This window comes from Ranitomeya imitator, chromosome 9 (assembly GCF_032444005.1).
Source record: "Ranitomeya imitator isolate aRanImi1 chromosome 9, aRanImi1.pri, whole genome shotgun sequence".
Classification (NCBI taxonomy): Eukaryota; Metazoa; Chordata; class Amphibia; order Anura; family Dendrobatidae; genus Ranitomeya; species Ranitomeya imitator.
The window spans coordinates 153,909,141-153,929,422 of record NC_091290.1 but is presented as its reverse complement, the minus strand read 5'-3'; the positions used below and the strand labels follow the sequence as shown (position 1 = coordinate 153,929,422).

At 51.0% G+C, this 20,282-nt stretch overlaps 1 protein-coding gene across 1 annotated transcript; it reads left to right on the top strand.

Annotated features, from left to right (window-relative positions):
- The first annotated feature begins 16,973 nt into the window (after window positions 1-16,973).
- LOC138648652 (uncharacterized) lies at window positions 16,974-17,438 on the top strand. The gene has a single exon (XM_069738440.1). The coding sequence runs from the start codon at window positions 16,974-16,976 to the stop codon at window positions 17,436-17,438; it is 465 nt and encodes a 154-aa protein (XP_069594541.1).
- Window positions 17,439-20,282: the final 2,844 nt, after the last annotated feature.

Here is a 20,282-nt window from a genome sequence, read left to right as displayed (position 1 = left end):
CGCTCCTCTGTTTGGGTGACGCACATGGTCACCGAACAACCAATCAGCGACCTGAGGGCGGTCTGATGAACGACCAATCACAGCACGGGGGCGGGAGCTAAGGAGTAGTCCAAGTTCAACGCTCCAGGAGGAGACAGAAGACAGAGGAAGGAAGGAAGAGACAGAGGAAGGAAAGAGAGACAGAGGAAGGAAAGAGAGAGACAGAGGAAGGAAGGAAGAGACAGAGGAAGGAAAGAGAGAGAGACAGAGGAAGGAAAGAGAGAGAGACAGAGGAAGGAAAGAGAGAGACAGAGGAAGGAAGGAGAGAGACAGAGGATGGAAAGAGAGAGACAGAGGAAGGAAAGAGAGACAGAGGAAGGAAAGAGAGAGACAGAGGAAGGAAAGAGAGAGACAGAGGAAGGAAAGAGAGAGACAGAAGAAGGAAGGAGAGAGAGACAGAGGAAGGAAGGAGAGAGACAGAGGAAGGAAAGAGAGAGACAGAGGAAGGAAAGAGAGAGACAGAGGAAGGAAAGAGAGAGACAGAGGAAGGAAAGAGAGAGACAGAAGAAGGAAGGAGAGAGACAGAGGATGGAAAGAGAGAGACAGAGGAAGGAAAGAGAGACAGAGGAAGGAAAGAGAGACAGAGGAAGGAAAGAGAGACAGAGGAAGGAAAGAGAGAGAGACAGAGGAAGGAAAGAGAGAGACAGAGGAAGGAAAGAGAGAGACAGAGGAAGGAAGGAGAGAGACAGAGGATGGAAAGAGAGAGACAGAGGAAGGAAAGAGAGACAGAGGAAGGAAAGAGAGAGACAGAGGAAGGAAAGAGAGAGACAGAGGAAGGAAAGAGAGACAGAGGATGGAAAGAGAGACAGAGGAAGGAAAGAGAGACAGAGGAAGGAAAGAGAGAGACAGAGGAAGGAAGGAAAAGACAGAGGAAGGAAAGAGAGAGAGACAGAGGAAGGAAAGAGAGAGAGACAGAGGAAGGAAAGAGAGAGACAGAGGAAGGAAAGAGAGACAGAGGAAGGAAAGAGAGAGACAGAGGAAGGAAAGAGAGAGAGACAGAGGAAGGAAAGAGAGACAGAGGAAGGAAAGAGAGAGAGACAGAGGAAGGAGAGAGAGAGAGACAGAGGAAGGAAAGAGAGAGAGACAGAGGAAGGAAAGAGAGAGACAGAGGAAGGAAGGAGAGAGACAGAGGAAGGAAAGAGAGAGACAGAGGAAGGAAGGAAGAGACAGAAGAAGGAAAGAGAGAGACAGAGGAAGGAAAGAGAGACAGAGGAAGGAAAGAGAGAGAGACAGAGGAAGGAAAGAGAGACAGAGGAAGGAAAGAGAGAGACAGAGGAAGGAGAGAGAGAGACAGAGGAAGGAAAGAGAGAGACAGAGGAAGGAAGGAGAGAGACAGAGGAAGGAAAGAGAGAGACAGAGGAAGGAAGGAAGAGACAGAGGAAGGAAAGAGAGAGACAGAGGAAGGAAAGAGAGACAGAGGAAGGAAGGAGAGAGACAGAGGAAGGAAAGAGAGAGACAGAGGAAGGAAGGAGAGAGACAGAGGAAGGAAAGAGAGAGACAGAGGATGGAAGGAGAGAGAGACAGAGGAAGGAAAGAGAGAGAGACAGAGGAAGGAAAGAGAGACAGAGGAAGGAAGGAGAGAGACAGAGGAAGGAAGGAAGAGACAGAGGAAGGAAAGAGAGAGACAGAGGAAGGAAAGAGAGACAGAGGAAGGAAAGAGAGAGACAGAGGAAGGAAAGAGAGACAGAGGAAGGAAGGAGAGAGACAGAGGAAGGAAGGAGAGAGACAGAGGAAGGAAGGAAGAGACAGAGGAAGGAAAGAGAGAGACAGAGGAAGGAAAGAGAGAGAGACAGAGGAAGGAAAGAGAGACAGAGGAAGGAAGGAGAGAGACAGAGGAAGGAGAGAGAGACAGAGGAAGGAAGGAGAGACAGAGGAAGGAAGGAGAGAGACAGAGGAAGGAAGGAGAGAGACAGAGGAAGGAGAGAGAGACAGAGGAAGGAAGGAGAGAGACAGAGGAAGGAAGGAGAGACAGAGGAAGGAAGGAGAGAGACAGAGGAAGGAGAGCGAGACAGAGGAAGGAAGGAGAGAGACAGAGGAAGGAAGGAGAGACAGAGGAAGGAAGGAGAGAGACAGAGGAAGGAGAGCGAGACAGAGGAAGGAAGGAGAGAGACAGAGGAAGGAAGGAGAGAGAGGAAGGAGAGAGACAGAGGAAGGAAGGAGAGAGACAGAGGAAGGAAGGAGAGAGACAGAGGAAGGAGAGCGAGACAGAGGAAGGAAGGAGAGAGACAGAGGAAGGAAGGAGAGACAGAGGAAGGAAGGAGAGAGGCAGAGGAAGGAAAGAGAGAGACAGAGGAAGGAAGGAGAGATGAGAGAGGAAGGAAGGAGAGACAGAGGAAGGAGATATGAAAGACAGAGGAAGGAAGGAGAGAGACAGAGGAAGGAAAGAGAGAGAGACAGAGGAAGGAAAGAGAGACAGAGGAAGGAAGGAGAGATGAGAGAGGAAGGAAGGAGAGACAGAGGAAGGAGATATGAAAGACAGAGGAAGGAAGGAGAGAGACAGAGGAAGGAAAGAGAGAGACAGAGGAAGGAAGGAGAGACAGAGGAAGGAGAGATGAAAGACAGAGGAAGGAGAGAGAGAGACAGGAAGGAAGGAGAGACAGAGGAAGGAGAGACAGAGGAAGGAAAGAGAGAGACAGAGGAAGGAAAGAGAGAGACAGAGGAAGGAAAGAGAGAGACAGAGGAAGGAAGGAGAGAGACAGAGGAAGGAAGGAAGAGACATAGGAAGGAAAGAGAAAGACAGAGGAAGGAAGGAAGAGACAGAGGAAGGAAAGAAAGAGACAGAGGAAGGAAAGAGAGACAGAGGAAGGAAGGAGAGAGACAGAGGAAGGAAAGAGAGAGACAGAGGAAGGAAGGAGAGAGACAGAGGAAGGAAAGAGAGAGACAGAGGATGGAAGGAGAGAGAGACAGAGGAAGGAAAGAGAGAGAGACAGAGGAAGGAAAGAGAGACAGAGGAAGGAAGGAGAGAGACAGAGGAAGGAAGGAAGAGACAGAGGAAGGAAAGAGAGAGACAGAGGAAGGAAAGAGAGAGAGACAGAGGAAGGAAAGAGAGAGACAGAGGAAGGAAAGAGAGACAGAGGAAGGAAGGAGAGAGACAGAGGAAGGAAGGAAGAGACAGAGGAAGGAAAGAGAGAGACAGAGGAAGGAAAGAGAGAGAGACAGAGGAAGGAAAGAGAGACAGAGGAAGGAAGGAGAGAGACAGAGGAAGGAGAGAGAGACAGAGGAAGGAAGGAGAGACAGAGGAAGGAAGGAGAGAGACAGAGGAAGGAAGGAGAGAGACAGAGGAAGGAGAGAGAGACAGAGGAAGGAAGGAGAGAGACAGAGGAAGGAAGGAGAGACAGAGGAAGGAAGGAGAGAGACAGAGGAAGGAGAGCGAGACAGAGGAAGGAAGGAGAGAGACAGAGGAAGGAAGGAGAGACAGAGGAAGGAAGGAGAGACAGAGGAAGGAAGGAGAGAGACAGAGGAAGGAGAGCGAGACAGAGGAAGGAAGGAGAGAGACAGAGGAAGGAAGGAGAGACAGAGGAAGGAAGGAGAGAGACAGAGGAAGGAAGGAGAGAGACAGAGGAAGGAAGGAGAGAGACAGAGGAAGGAGAGCGAGACAGAGGAAGGAAGGAGAGAGACAGAGGAAGGAAGGAGAGACAGAGGAAGGAAGGAGAGAGACAGAGGAAGGAAAGAGAGAGACAGAGGAAGGAAGGAGAGATGAGAGAGGAAGGAAGGAGAGACAGAGGAAGGAGATATGAAAGACAGAGGAAGGAAGGAGAGAGACAGAGGAAGGAAAGAGAGAGAGACAGAGGAAGGAAAGAGAGACAGAGGAAGGAAGGAGAGATGAGAGAGGAAGGAAGGAGAGACAGAGGAAGGAGATATGAAAGACAGAGGAAGGAAGGAGAGAGACAGAGGAAGGAAAGAGAGACAGAGGAAGGAAGGAGAGACAGAGGAAGGAGAGATGAAAGACAGAGGAAGGAGAGAGAGAGACAGGAAGGAAGGAGAGACAGAGGAAGGAGAGACAGAGGAAGGAGAGACAGAGGAAGGAAAGAGAGAGACAGAGGAAGGAAAGAGAGAGACAGAGGAAGGAGAGATGAAAGACAGAGGAAGGAATGAGAGAGATAGAGGAAGGAAGGAGAGACAGAGGAAGGAGAGATGAAAGACAGAGGAAGGAGAGAGAGAGACAGGAAGGAAGGAGAGACAGAGGAAGGAGAGACAGAGGAAGGAAAGAGAGAGACAGAGGAAGGAAAGAGAGAGACAGAGGAAGGAGAGATGAAAGACAGAGGAAGGAGAGAGAGAGACAGAGGAAGGAAGGAGAGAGAGAGGAAGGAAGGAGAGAGACAGAGGAAGGAAAGAGAGAGACAGAGGAAGGAAGGAGAGAGACAGAGGAAGGAAGGAGAGACAGAGGAAGGAAGGAGAGAGACAGGAAGGAAAGAGAGAGACAGGAATGAAGGAGAGAGACAGAGGAAGGTTAGAGAGAGACAAGGAAGGAAGGAAAGAGACAGAGGAAGGAAGGAGAGAGAAAGGAAGGAAGGAGAGAGACAGAGGAAGGAAGGAGAGAGACAGAGGAAGGAAAGAGAGAGACAGAGGAAGGAAGGAGAGATGAGAGAGGAAGGAAGGAGAGACAGAGGAAGGAGAGATGAAAGACAGAGGAAGGAAGGAGAGAGAGACAGAGGAAGGAGAGATGAGACAGAGGAAGGAAGGAGAGATGAGAGAGGAAGGAAGGAGATACAGAGGAAGGAGAGATGAAAGACAGAGGAAGGAAGGAGAGATGAGAGAGGAAGGAAGGAGAGACAGAGGAAGGAGAGATGAAAGACAGAGGAAGGAAGGAGAGAGAGACAGAGGAAGGAGAGATGAAAGACAGAGGAAGGAAGGAGAGAGAGACAGAGGAAGGAGAGATGAGACAGGAAGGAAGGAGAGATGAGAGAGGAAGGAAGGAGATACAGAGGAAGGAGAGATGAAAGACAGAGGAAGGAAGGAGAGATGAGAGAGGAAGGAAGGAGAGACAGAGGAAGGAGATATGAAAGACAGAGGAAGGAAAGAGAGAGACAGAGGAAGGAGAGATGAGAGACAGAGGAAGGAAGGAGAGAGGAAGGAAGGAGAGACAGAGGAAGGAAAGAGAGAGACAGAGGAAGGAAGGAGATAGAGACAGAGGAAGGAGAGATGAGACAGAGGAAGGAAAGAGAGAGACAGAGGAAGGAAGGAGAGATGAGACAGAGGAAGGAAAGAGAGAGAGAGGAAGGAAGGAGATAGAGACAGAGGAGGGAGAGATGAGACAGAGGAAGGAAAGAGAGAGACAGAGGAAGGAAGGAGATAGAGACAGAGGATGAAAGAAGAGATGAGACAGAGGAAGGATGTACACACACTGCGGACCCTGCGCTTCCCTCCGGAGCTGCGCTCCCTGTTCTGCTGGTGCAGTCTCAGTACACACACGGCGGACCCCGCGCTTCCCTCTGGAGCTGCGCTCCCTGTTCTGCTGGTGGTCTCCCCACACACACACGGCGGACCCTGCGCTTCCCTCCAGAGCTGCGCTCCCTGTTCTGCTGGTGGTCTCCCCACACACAGTCTCATACCAAAACTGGTCAAAGTGGGACGCTGGGCCGACAGAAATATTCCACCTAGAGTTCTGCAAGAATCTTCTCCAAGTCCATCGGAGCACATCAAATAGCGCCTGCCGAGCAGAGCTGGGCAGATTCCCACTACACATCGCAATAAAGAAGAAGGCGCTGTCATTCAAGGCTCATCTACAAAGTAGCAGTCCCAGCTCCTACCATCACAAAGCCTTCCTACACCAGGAAGCCTCAGGAAGCCTCCCAAGGAAAAGTACCCAAAGCCAGTCTGACCAAGCCATCAACCTGTGACAAAAGGTGAAATCCAGAAGATGGTACACAAAGTCAAAGAGGAATATCTCAGCATCTGGAGGAACGACATAAACAAATCCCAGAAACTGACAATATACCAGAATCTACAGAGGGAGTACAAACTGGCCCCATATCTAGAGAAACTAGAAAACCCCAAAGATCGAGAGATCCTGAGCCGGTACAGACTGAGCGCCCACAGCCTACTCATCGAATCCGGGCGGCACCGACAGAACTACAAGCCTCGAGAGAGCAGACTCTGCCAGCAGCGCCCCCAGGAGGCCGTGGAGGACGAGGCAGACTCTGCCAGCAGCGCCCCCAGGAGGCCGTGAAGGATGAGGCAGACTCTGCCAGCAGCGCCCCCAGGAGGCCGTGGAGGACGAGGCAGACTCTGCCAGCAGCGCCCCCAGGAGGCCGTGGAGGACGAGGCAGACTCTGCCAGCAGCGCCCCCAGGAGGCCGTGGAGGACGAGGCAGACTCTGCCAGCAGCGCCCCCAGGAGGCCGTGGAGGACGAGGCAGACTCTGCCAGCAGCGCCCCCAGGAGGCCGTGGAGGACGAGGCAGACTCTGCCAGCAGCGCCCCCAGGAGGCCGTGGAGGACGAGGCAGACTCTGCCAGCAGCGCCCCCTGGAGGCCGTGGAGGACGAGGCAGACTCTGCCAGCAGTGCCCCCAGGAGGCCGTGGAGGACGAGGCAGACTCTGCCAGCAGCGCCCCCAGGAGGCCGTGGAGGACGAGGCAGACTCTGCCAGCAGCGCCCCTAGGAGGCCGTGGAGGATGAGGCAGACTCTGCCAGCAGCGCCCCCAGGAGGTCGTGGAGGATGAGGCAGACTGCCAGCAGGGCCCCCAGGAGGCTGTGGAGGATGAGGCAGACTCTGCCAGCAGCGCCCCCAGGAGGCCGTGTAGGATGAGGCAGACTACCAGCAGCGCCCCCAGGAGGCCGTGGAGGATGAGGCAGACTCTGCCAGCAGCGCCCCCAGGAGGCCGTGTAGGATGAGGCAGACTGCCAGCAGCGCCCCCAGGAGGCCAAGGAGGATGAGGCAGACTCTGCCAGCAGCACCCCCAGGAGGCCGTGGAGGATGAGGCAGACTCTGCCAGCAGCGCCCCCAGGAGGTCGTGGAGGATGAGGCAGACTCTGCCAGCAGTGCCCCCAGGAGGTCGTGGAGGATGAGGCAGACTCTGCCAGCAGCGCCCCCAGGAGGCCGTGGAGGATGAGGCAGACTGCCAGCAGCGCCCCCAGGAGGCCGTGGAGGATGAGGCAGACTGCCAGCAGCGCCCCCAGGAGGCCGTGGAGGATGAGGCAGACTCTGCCAGCAGTGCCCCCAGGAGGCCGTGGAGGATGAGGCAGACTGCCAGCAGCGCCCCCAGGAGGCCGTGGAGGATGAGGCAGACTCTGCCAGCAGTGTCCCCAGGAGGCCGTGGAGGATGAGGCAGACTCTGCCAGCAGCGCCCCCAGGAGGCCGTGGAGGATGAGGCAGACTCTGCCAGCAGCGCCCCCAGGAGGCCGTGGAGGACGAGGCAGACTGCCAGCAGCGCCCCCAGGAGGCCGTGGAGGATGAGGCAGACTCTGCCAGCAGCGCCCCCAGGAGGCCGTGGAGGATGAGGCAGACTCTGCCAGCAGCGCCCCCAGGAGGCCGTGGAGGATGAGGCAGACTCTGCCAGCAGCGCCCCCAGGAGGCCGTGGAGGATGAGGCAGACTCTGCCAGCAGCGCCCCCAGGAGGCCGTGGAGGATGAGGCAGACTCTGCCAGCAGCGCCCCCAGGAGGCCGTGGAGGATGAGGCAGACTCTGCCAGCAGCGCCCCCAGGAGGCCGTGGAGGATGAGGCAGACTCTGCCAGCAGCGCCCCCAGGAGGCCGTGGAGGATGAGGCAGACTCTGCCAGCAGTGCCCCCAGGAGGCCGTGGAGGATGAGGCCCACTTCCTGCTGAGGTGCCCCAAATACTCCGCAGTGAGGGACACTCACTTCAAGAGGCTGTCTGATCTCCTCCCAGACTTCACCTCCAAGGAGGAGGAAGAGAAACTGCCGATAATACTGGGGGAAGAGGAAAGTGCAGTGGCCGTAGCAGCGGAATATGTCAGTGCCTGCCACAGACTAAGAGGAGCCTGATATGTCATGGACTCCTGTACCCCAACACTGGACAAATCCCTATCCCCCGACTAAAGAGCCTGATATGTCATGGACTCCTATACCCCACCCTGGAAACATCCCCTATCCTCTAAAAGGAATTTGATATACCCTGGACCTCTATATGCCCCCCCTCCCCCACCCCCGGATTTTTACCATATGCTTTGGCAATGCTAACATGTACTTAGTCCTGCCAATAAAGCTCATTTGAATTGAATTGAATTGATAGAGGAAGGATGGAGAGAGACAGAGGAAGGAGAGATGAGAGAGGAAGGAGAGACAGAGGAAGGAGACAGAAGATAGAGGAAGGAGAGACAGAGGATGGAAGGAGAGAGAGACAGGAAGGAGACAGAAGATAGAGGAAGGAAGGAGAGAGACAGAGGAAGGAGAGACAGAGGATGGAAGGAGATAGAGGAAGGATGGAGAGAGAGACAGAGAAAGGAGACAGAAGATAAAGGAAGGAGAGACAGAGGAAGGAGACAGAAGATAGAGGAAGAAGAGACAGAGGAAGGAAGGAGAGAGAGACAGAGGAAGGAGACAGAAGATAGAGGAAGGAAGGAGAGAGACAGAGGAAGGAAAGACAGAGGATGGAAGGAGATAGAGGAAGGATGGAGAGAGACAGAGGAAGGAAGGAGAGAGACAGAGGAAGGAAGGAGAGAGACAGGAAGGAAGGAGAGAGACAGAGGAAGGAAGGAGAGAGACAGAGGATGGAAGGGGATAGAGACAGAGGAAGGAAGGAGAGACAGAGGATGGAAGGGGATAGAGACAGAGGAAGGAAAGAGAGAGAGACAGAGGAAGGAGACAGAAGATAGAGGAAGGAAGGAGAGAGAGACAGAGGAAGGAGAGACAGAGGATGGAAGGAGATAGAGGAAGGATGGAGAGAGAGACAGAGAAAGGAAGGAGAGAGACAGAGGAAGGAAGGAGAGAGACAGAGGAAGGAGAGAGAGACAGAGGAAGGAAGGAGAGCGACAGAGGAAGGAAGGAGAGAGACAGAGGATGAAAGGGGATAGAGACAGAGGAAGGAAAGAGAGAGAGACAGAGGAAGGAAGGAGAGACAGAGGATGGAAGGAGATAGAGGAAGGATGGAGAGACAGACAGAGAAAGGAGACAGAAGATAGAGGAAGGAAGGAGAGAGAGAGACAGAGGAAGGAAAGAGAGACAGAGGAAGGAAGGAGAGAGACAGAGGATGAAAGGGGATAGAGACAGAGGAAGGAAAGAGAGAGAGACAGAGGAAGGAAGGAGAGACAGAGGATGGAAGGAGATAGAGGAAGGATGGAGAGAGAGACAGAGAAAGGAGACAGAAGATAGAGGAAGGAAGGAGAGAGAGACAGAGGAAGGAAAGAGAGACAGAGGATGGAAGGAGATAGATGAAGGATGGAGAGAGAGACAGGAAGGAAGGAGAGAGACAGAGGAAGGAGATAGAGGAAGGATGGAGAGAGACAGAGGAAGGAGAGATGAGAGAGGAAGGATGGAGAGAGAGAAAGGAGACAGAAGATAGAGGAAGGAGAGATAGAGGAAGGATGGAGAGACAGAGAAAGGAGTCAGAAGATAGAGGAAGGAAGGAGAGAGACAGAGGATGGAAGGAGATAGAGACAGAGGAAGGAAACAGAGAGACAGAGGAAGGAGAGACAGGATGGAAGGAGATAGAGGAAGGAGAGAGACAGAGGATGGAAGGAGACAGGAAGGAAAGAGAGAGACAGAGGAAGGAAAGAGACAGGGGATGGAAGGAGAGAGAGACAGAGGAAGGAGACAGAAGATAAAGGAAGGAGAGATAGAGGAAGGATGGAGAGAGAGACAGGAAGGAAGGAGAGAGACAGAGGAAGGAAGGAGAGAGACAGAGGATGGAAGGAGAGAGAGACAGAGGAAGGAAAGAGAGACAGAGGAAGGAAAGAGAGAGACAGAGGAAGGAAAGAGAGAGACAGAGGAAGGAAAGAGACAGGGGATGGAAGGAGATAGAGGAAGGATGGAGAGAGAGACAGAGAAAGGAAGGAGAGAGAGACAGAGGAAGGAAGGAGATAGAGGAAGGATGGAGAGAGAGACAGAGAAAGGAGTCAGAAGATAGAGGAAGGAAGGAGAGAGACAGAGGAAGGAAGGAGAGAGACAGAGGATGGAAGGAGATAGAGACAGAGGAAGGAAAGAGAGAGAGACAGAGGAAGGAAGGAGAGACAGAGGATGGAAGGAGATAGAGGAAGGATGGAGAGAGAGACAGGAAGGAAGGAGAGACAGAGGAAGGAAAGAGAGAGACAGAGGATGGAAGGAGATAGAGGAAGGATGGAGAGAGAGACAGAGAAAGGAGACAGAAGATAGAGGAAGGAAGGAGAGAGACAGGAAGGAAGGAGATAGAGACAGAGGAAGGAAAGAGAGAGACAGGATGGAAGGAGATAGAGGAAGGATGGAGAGATAGAGGAAGGATGGAGAGACAGAGAAAGGAGACAGAAGATAGAGGAAGGAAGGAGAGAGACAGAGGAAGGAAGGAGAGAGAGACAGAGGAAGGAAGGAGAGAGACAGAGGAAGGAAGGAGCGAGAGACAGAGGAAGGAAGGAGCGAGAGACAGAGGAAGGAAGGAGAGACAGAGGAAGGAAGGAGAGAGAGGAAGGATGGGGAGAGAGGAAGGATGGAGAGAGACAGAGGAAGGAAGGGGAGAGACAGAGGAAGGAGAGAGACAGAGGAAGGATGGAGAGAGACAGAGGAAGGAAGGAGAGACAGAGGAAGGATGGAGAGATGAGAGAGAGAGGAAAGAGAGAGACAGGAAGGAAGGAGAGACAGAGGAAGGATGGAGAGACAGAGGAAGGATGGAGAGACAGAGGAAGGATGGAGAGACAGGAAGGATGGAGAGAGAGAGGAAGGATGGAGAGAGACAGGAAGGATGGAGAGAGACAGAGGAAGGATGGAGAGAGACAGAGGAAGGATGGAGAGATGAGAGAGGCAGAGGAAAGAGAGACAGAGGAAGGAGAGAGACAGAGGAAGGAGACGGAAGATAGAGGAAGGAAGGAGTGAGACAGAGGAGGGAGAGATGAGAGAGACAGAGGAAGGAAGGAGGAAAGAAAAGAGAGGAAGGAGGAAAGAAAAGAGAGGAAGGAGAGAGACAGGAAGGAAGAAGAGAGGAAGGAAGGAGAGAGACAGAGGAAGGCGAGAGAGTAAACTGAGGAAGGAGGAAGAGACAGGAAGGAGAGAAGAGAGACAGGAAGAAGAGAGACAGAGGAAGGAAGAGACAGGAAGGAGAGAGACAGAGGAAACAGGAAGGAAGAAGACATGAAGGAGAGAGAGGAAGGAGAGAAGAGAGACAGAGGAAGGAAGGAGAGAAGAGAGAGGAAGAAGGGAGAGAGACAGGAAGTAAGAAGAGACAGGATGGAGAGAGGAAGGAAGGAGAAAGACTGTGGAAGGAGTGACAGGATGGAGTGACAGGAAGGAGGAAGAGACAGGAAGGAGAGAGACAGAGGAAGGAAGAAGAGATAGGAAGGAGAGAGACGGGAAGGAATGAGAAAAGTGAGAGAGGAAGGAGAGAAGAGACAGAGGAAACTGAGGAAGGAGGGAAGAGACAGAGGAACGAAGGAGACAAGAAGGAAGAAGAGAGACAGAGGAAGGAGGGACATAGGAAGGAAGGAATGAGACAGAAGAGAGACAGAGGAAACTGAGGAAGGAAGGAGAGACAGGAAAGAAGGAGAGAAGAGAGACAGAGGAAGGAAGGAGAGAGACGGGAAGGAGAGAAGAGAGACAGAAGGAGAGACAGGAAACTGAGGAAGGAAGGAAGAAGAGAGGAAGGAGAGAGACAGAGGAAGGGAGAAGAGACAGGAGGGAGAGAGACAGAGGAAGGAAAAAAAGACAGGGAGTAGTGGGACAGAGGAAGGAAGGAGAGAAGAGAGATGGGAAGGAAAGAGAGAAGAGAGACAGAGGAAAGAGAGACAGAAAACTGAGGAAGGGACAGAGGCAGGAAGAAGAGACAGGAAGGAGATGTACAGAAGAGAGAGGAAGGAAGAAGAGACAGGAAGGAAGAAGAGATACAGAGGAAGGAGAGAGAGAGAGAAAACAGAGGAAGGAGATAGACAGGAGAGAGGAATGAAGGAAGAAGAGACAGGGGAAGGAAGGAGAAAAGAGAGAGGAAGAAGAGAAAACTGAGGAAGGAAAAAGAGAAGAGAGACTGGAAACTGAGGAAGGGATAGAGGAAGGAAGGAGAGAGGAGAGACAGAGGAAGGAGAGAAAAGAGAGACAGAGAAGGCAGGAGAGATAGAGGAAGGCGAGAAGAGACAGAGGAAGGAGAGAAAAGAGACAGAGGAAGGAGAGAGACAGAGGAAGGAAGAAGAGACAGGAAGGAGAGAGACCGGAAGGAAGGAGAGACAGAAGAGAGATAGAGGAAGATGAGGAAGGAGAGAGGAAGGAAGAAGAGACAGGAAGGAGAAAAGAGACAGGAAGGAAGGAGAGACAGGAAGGAGACAGGAAGGAAGGAAAGACAGGGAAGGAGAGAAGAGACAGGAAAGAGAGACAGAGGAAGGAGAGACGGAAGAAACAGAAAGGAGAAAGACAGAGGAAGGAAGGTGAGAAGAGAGACAGAGGAAGGAAGGAGAGAGACAGAAGAGAGACAGAGTCTGGTGAAATATGTGTATATATATATATATATATATATATGTCTAGGGTTATATGTGTGACTAGTGATAATGTAGCATCTGTCCTGAAGGCAAGTCGCACCTAGGTGTTAATAGGTACTTCCTTGGGACAAGTAAGACCTCTCTCCAGATCTCACCAGGAGGCCTAGCTAGAGCCAAGAACAAAGGAACACTTGACACCTCCTAGTGCTTGGAGGGGAGATGTTAATTGCTTGAGGGTTAGCTATTCCTGGGAACCATCTCACAAGTGTATCCAGAGGAAAATAATATATATTCATTAGTAGCGCGGCCGTGGCCCAAACAGGCAGCAGTTATGATATTGGCCTGAGGGGCCGGTCTAGAAACCTGACCTCAGACCAAAGCTATAAATTTAGGCTGCAGAGAATTGTGTTCACATGTGAGGGCAGCCTGAGAAGCTGGTGTGATCCAACCTATATTCACCCCCCTCAGGGAGCAGAAAGCAGACTACCAGTTAGATGATTTCTGTAAGTTTATCCTGTTTATATTGATACTGTTTTGCATAAGTTGTATGTCTATTTATTATCATATTTTTATACATTTTTCTTATTGTAAGCATTGAACCTTTTACTATTAAAGTATAACACTTTAGTAAGTTGAACCTTGAATGTTCTAAAGAATCCATAGCCTAGAGGTGTGTGAGCCTTATGAGTGATAACATATTTTTATTAGTATTATTTCTGGGACTCATCGCCGGTGTATTCGATGAGTGGTGGCAGCGTGTATGAGCGGGTGGGTGGCCTGGGTCAGTGTGTGATTTATGCTCCTATTACAGCATAGGACAGAGGTTGAATGCTGGACTGAGAGTGGGGAGATAGATTAACCCTTGCAGGCACAACCCCAAGTCACGAGTGAGAGCAGGCACGTGACAAATAAGTGACACCACGGAGAAGGGATCCGTGCCAGGGTTATATGTGTGACTAGTGATAATGTAACATCTGTCCTGAAGGCAAGTCGCACCTAGGTGTTAATAGGTACTTCCTTGGGACTAGTAGAAATTCTGTCTCCATATCTCACCAGAAGGTCTAGCTAGAGCCAAGAAGAAAGGTAACATTTGGCACCTTAGATCTTGGAGGGGAGATGCTAATTGCGGCCTGAGGTGATCTATTCCTGAGAACCTTTTCACAAGTGTCTCAAAAGAGAAAATAATATATTCATTAGTAGAGCGGCCATGGCCAATCAAACAGCCCGCAATTATGATATTAACCTGAGGGGTCGGTCTAGAAACCTGACCTTAGACCAAAGTTATAAATTTAGGTTGCCGACAGAGAATTGTGTTCACATGTGAGGGCAGCCTGAGAAGCTGATGTGTTCCACCAACTCCATTCACCCCCCTCAGGGAGCAAAAAGCAACTACCAGTTAGATAATTTCTGTAAGTTTTCTCCTGTTTATTTTGATACTGTTTTGCATAAGCACTGACCCTTTTTGTTACTAAAGTATAAAACTTTAACAAGTTGAACCTTGAATGTTCTAAAAGAATCCATAGCCTAAGGTGTGTGAGCCTTATGAGTGATAGACATATTTTTATTAGTATTAATATTTCTTGGACTCATCGCCCGTGTATTCGATGAGTGGTGGCAGCGTGTATGAGCGGGTGTGTGGCCTGGGTCGGTGTGTGATTTATGCTCCCATTACAGGATAGGACAGAGGTTGAATGCTGGACTGAGAGTGGGGAGATAGATTAACCCTTGCAGGCACAACCCCAAGTCACATGTGAGAGCGGGCACGTGACGAATAAGTGACACCACAGAGTAGGGATCCGTGACACAGAGGAAGGAAGGAGAGAGACAGAGGAAGGAAGAAGAGACAGGAAGGAGAGAAGAGAGACAGAAGAAACTGAGGAAGGGACAGAGGAAGGAAGGAGAGGAAGGAAGAGACAGGAAGGAAGGAGACAGAGAGAGACAGAAAGGAGACAGAGGAAGAAGAGGAGAGACAGAGGAAGAGGAGAGACAGAGGAAGAAGAGAGACAGAGGAAGAAGAGAGACAGGCGAGACGGAGGAAGAGGAGAGACAGAGGAAGGATAGAGACAAGAGAGAGTAAGGAGAGAGACAGAGGAAGAAAGAGACAGGGAGGAGAGAGACAGAGGAGAGAAACAGGAGACACATAGGAGGGAGAGAATAGATGAGGGAGAGACAGGAAGGAGAGAAACAGGAGACAGGAAGGAGAGAGACACAGGAGGAGAGAAACAGGAGAGACAGAGGAAGGAGAGAGACAGAAAAGAGAGACAAGAGGAGGGAGAGAAAGGAAGGAGAGAGAGGAATGAGAGAGACATAGGAAGAAGAGACAGGAGGGAGAGAGGAGATGAGAGAGGAACAGACAGGAAGAAGAGAGATGAGACAGAGATAGAAGACAACGGAAGAGACAGCAGAAGGAGAGACAGGGGAAGAAGAGAGGAAGAGACAGAGGAAGAAGAGACAGCAGAAGGAGACAGGAAGATAAGAAGCAATGGAAGGAGATAGAAGAAGAGACAGAGTAAGGGTAAGATGAGATGAGAGAGGAAGAAGAGACAGGATAGAGGAAGGAGAGACAGGAAGGAGAGAGAGGAGGAAGAGACAGATGAGAAGAGACAGGAAGAAGAGACAGGAAAAGAGAAGAGACACAGAAGAGAGAGGAAGGAGACAGGAGAAGAGACAGAGTAATAAGACACAGGAGAAGAAACAGGAGAAGAGACAGAGTAATAAGAGACAGCAGAAGAAACAGGAAGAAGAGACAGCGGAATAGACAGGAAGAAGAGACAGGAGGGATAGACAGGAAGGGAGAGAGGAGATGAGACAGAGGAAGACAGGAAGGAGACAGAGGAAGAAGAGACAACGGAAGAAGAGAGGAAGAGACGGGAAGAAGAGAGGAAGAGAAAGGAAGAAGAGACAGCGGAAGGAGACAGGCAGAAGAGGCAGTGGAAGGAGATAGAAGCAGAGAGAGGAAGGGTAAGAGGAGATGAGAGAGGAAGAAGAGACAGGAGAGACAGGAAGAGACAGAGGAAGAAGAGAGGAAGAGACAGATGAGAAGAGACAGGAAAAGAGGAAGAGACAGGAGGAAGAGACAGTAGAAGAGACAGAGGAATAAGAGACAGGAGAAGAAACAGTGGAACAGACATAGGAAGAAGAGACAGCGGAAGGAGAGACAGAGGAAGGAGCGAGAGGAAGAGAAAGGAAGAAGAGACAGGAGAAGAGAAAGAGGATGAAGAGACAGAGGAAGGAGAGAGAGGCGAGACAGGAAGAAGAGACAGAAGAGAGGAAGGATAGAGACAGAAGAGAGAGGAAGGGGAGAGACAGAGGAAGAAAGGAGAGACAGGAAGGAGAGAAACAGGAGAGACAGAGGAGGGAGAGAATAGAGGAAGGAGAGAACAGAGGAGGGAGAGACAGAAGGAGAGAACAGAGAAGGGAGACACAGGAGGAGAGAAGCAGGAGACCGGAAGGACAGGACAGAGGAAGGAGAGAAACAGGAGAGACAGAGGAAGGAGACAGAGGAAGAAAGGAGAGACAGGAAGGAGAGAGGCAGAGGAGAGAAACAGGAAGGAGAGAACAGAGGAAGAGACAGAAGGAGAACAGATGAGGGAGAGACAGGAAAGAGAGACACAGGGGGAGAGAAGCAGGAGACAGGAAGAAGACAGAGGAAGGAGAGAGACACAGGAGGAGAGAAACAGGAGAGACAGAGGAGGGAGAGACAGAGAAAGAAGAGACAGAAGAATTAGAGAAACAGAGGAAGGAGAGACAGAGGAGAGAAACAGGAGAGACAGAGGAGGGAGAGACAGGAGGAAGAGACAGAGGAAGAAGAGACAGGAGGGAGAGACAGAGGAAGGGAGAAAGGAGATGAGACAGAGGAATGAGAGAGGAAGAGACAGAGGAATGCGAGACATAAGACAATGGAAGAAGAGACAGCAGAAGGAGCGACAGGGGAGGAAGAGAGGAAGAGAGGAAGATGAGACAGCGGAAGGAGACAGGAAGAAGAGAAGAGGCAGTGGAAGGAGATAGAAGAGACAGGAAGAAGAGGAGGAAGAGACAGATGAGAAGACAGGAAGAAGAGACAGAAGAAAAGAGAGGAAGAGACACAGGAGAGAGAGGAAGGAGACAAGAGAGGAGACAGGAATAAGACAGAAGAAACAGGAAGAAGAGACAGACATAGGAAGAAGAGACAGGAGGGAGACAGAGGAAGAGAGGAGATGAGAGGACGAGACAGGAAGGAGAGAGATGAGACAGAGGAAGAAGAGAGGAAGAGACAAGAGACAACAGAAGAAGAGACGGGGAAGAGAGGAAGAGATGGGAAGAAGAGAGGAAGAGACAGCGGAAGGAGACAGGAAGAAGAGAAGAGGCAGTGGAAGGAGATAGAAGAAGAGACAGAGGAAGGGTAAGAGGAGATGAGAGAGGAAGAAGAGACAGGAAGAAGAGAGGAGGAAGAGACAGATAAGAAGAGACAGGAAGAAGAGAGGAAAAGGGGGGAAGAGACACAGGAGAGAGGAAGAGACAGGAGAGGAGACAGAGGAGAAGAAACAGGAAGAAGAGACAGAAGAGAGAGGAAGGAGAGACAGAGGAAGGAGAGACAGAAGAGACAGCAGAAAAAGAGAGAGGAAGAAGAGAGTGGAGGAAGAGAAAGGAAGAAGAGACAGGAGAAGAGAGGAAGGAGAGACAGAGGAAAGAGACAGGAAGGGAGAGATGAGAGAGGAAAAGAAAAGACAGGAAGGAGAGAAGTAGACGAAGGGAGAGAGATCAGACAGAGGAAGGAGAGACAGATGAAGAGGGATGAAGAGACAGAGGAAGAGAAACAGGAGAGACAGAAGAAACAGGGTGAGACAGGAAGAAGAGACAGGAAGAAAAAGAGGTAGAAGAGACAGGAAGGAGACAGGAGGGGAAGAGAGAGAGAGGAAGAGAAGCAGAAGAGACAGAGGAAGAGATAGAAGAAGAGACAGAGGAAGGAGACAAGAAGAGACAGTATGTGTGAAAAAGACTTGGGTATACTAATAATAATAATCTATTTTTACATAGTGCTAATATATTCCGCAGCGCTTTACAGTTTGCACACATTATCAATAGTAATACTAATAGATCACAGACTGCACATGAGTCAACAGTGTGATGCAGCAGCAAGAAGTGCAAACACAGTTCTAGGAAGTATTAAGAGAAGCATAGAGTCTAGATCACGTGAAGTCATTATCCCCCTCTACTCCTCCTTGGTCAGGCCTCATCTGGGTACTGGGTCCAGTTTACTCCTCCTTGGTCAGGCTTCATCTGAATACTGGGTCCAGTTTACTCCTCGGTCAGGCCTCATCTGGATACTGGGTCCAGTTTACTCCTCGGTCAGGCCTCATCTGGATACTGGGTCCAGTTTACTCCTCCTTGGTCAGGCTTCATCTGGATACTGGGTCCAGTTTACTTCTCGGTCAGGCCTCATCTGGATACTGGGTCCAGTTTACTCCTTGGTCATGCCTCATTTGGATACTGGGTCCAGTTTTGGGCTCAACATTATAAAAAAAAGATTGAAAAACTGGAGCAAGTTCAGAGAAGAGCGACCAGGAGGGTGAGCGGACTGCAAAGTATGTCCTACAAGGAACGGTTAAAGGATCTGGGAATGTTAAGCTGCAAAAATAACACTGAGAGGAGACTTAATAGCTGTCTACAAATATCTGAGGGGCGGTCACCGTGTAGAGGGATCATCATTCTCATTTGCACAAGGAAAGACGAGAAGCAATGGGATGAAACTGAAAGGGAGAATGTACAGATTAGATATTAGGAGGGTGACAGTGAGGGAGATCAATTGGTGGAACAGGCGGCCACGAGAGGTGGTGAGTTCTCCTTCAATGGAAGTCTTCACACAGAGGCTGGACAGACACCTGTCTGAGATGGTTTAGTGACTGCTGCATAGAGCAGGGGGCTGGACACGATGACCCCGGGGGTCCCTTCAAAATCTGACAATCTAGGATTCTATGAAATACACAAGTCACAATTTTTAAAAGGTTGCACAAAAATGTTACCACATTTCAGTTTTAAGTTATAATTCTGGCAAAAATTGCTTGAAAATCTGTACGGCTTTCTTACAGGGATTCTCCAGATAAAACATCTTATCTACCGGCTGGAAATGCAAATCATTAAAACGTTGACATTCTATCACTGACGTCCCAGCACTGGGGACTTCACCTCCTCCCTAGTGACGTCCCAGCACTGGGGGCTTCACCTTCTTCCTAGTGACGTCCCAGCACTGGGGGCTTCACCTTCTTCCTAGTGACGTCCCAGCACTGGGGGCTTCACCTTCTTCCTAGTGACGTCCCAGCACTGGGGGCTTCACCTCCTTCCTAGTGACGTCCCAGCACTGGGGTCTTCACCTCCTTCCTAGTGACGTCCCAGCACTGGGGTCTTCACCTCCTTCCTAGTGACGTCCCAGCACTGGGGTCTTCACCTCCTTCCTAGTGACGTCCCAGCACTGGGGGCTTCACCTCCTTCCTAGTGACGTCCCAGCACTGGGGTCTTCACCTCCTTCCTAGTGACGTCCCAGCACTGTGGTCTTCAACTGCTTCCTAGTGATGTGCCAGCATCGGGGTCTTCACCTCCTTCCTAGTGACGTCCCAGCACTGAGGTCTTCACCTCCTTCCTAGTGACGTCCCAGCACTGGGGGCTTCTCCACCTTCCTAGTGATGTCCCAGTACAAGGGGCTTCACCACCTTCCTAGTGATGTCCCAGCACTGGGGGCTTCACCACCTTCCTAGTGACCTCACAGCACTGGGGTCTTCACCTCCTTCCTAGTGACGTCCCAGCACTGGGGTCTTCACCTCCTTCCTAGTGACGTCCCAGCACTGGGGGCTTCACCTCCTTCCTAGTGACCTCACAGCACTGGGGGCTTCACCTTCTTCCTAGTGACGTCCCAGCACTTGGGGCTTCTCCACCTTCCTAGTGACGTCCCAGCAGTGGGGGCTTCTCCACCTTCCTAGTGATGTCCCAGCAGTGGGGGCTTCTCCACCTTCCTAGTGACGTCCCAGCAATGGGGGCTTCACCACCTTCCTAGTGACGTCCCAGCAATGGGGGCTTCACCACCTTCCTAGTGACGTCCCAGCACTGGGGTCTTCAACTCCTTCCTAGTGAGGTGCCAGCAGCGGGAGCTTCACCTCTTTCTGGTTACATCCCAGCTCCGGGGGCTTCACTTCTTTCCTGGTAACGGCACAGAACCGACGATGTCACTAGCTCGGCCGCCCCTGCTCTTCACCCTCAAGGTGCGGTGGTGGTTGGAGGTTTTAATTTTAAGTTTTCCCACTTGAGTCTGAACACTTTTATACATAAATTCTCACGACAGCGCTCGCCCTCCCCAGATCCTGCACTGGTCTCCACCGCTGCTCCCATCTCTGCATACTGCCTGCAGCTGGGACGTCAAGACTACAGTGCACAATGCCGCTGCAGCCAATCACTGAGGTTAGCAGCTCAAACAGTAAAACGTCGGCAGAGTTCAGAGATTGGTTGCATGAACATCACCGCTGCAGCCAATAAATGGTGACCAAAGCAGCAGCGCAGGATCCAGTGAGGGCGAAGATCATCTGGCCTTGTTACTTCAGATGTATAAAAGCATTTGGGCATGATTTTAAAGTGGAAAACCCATTTAAGCCAGCCCCCTCCATCATGTTATGGCCACCTACACATTGTCTAGGTGTAACTATTCTTCTCATCAATAGGGACATAAAGGACAG

Coding starts and splice junctions, on each gene's coding strand:
- LOC138648652 (XM_069738440.1), top strand. CDS start 16,974: ATGAGAGAGGAAGAAGAGACAGGAAGAAGAGAGGAGGAAGAGACAGAT.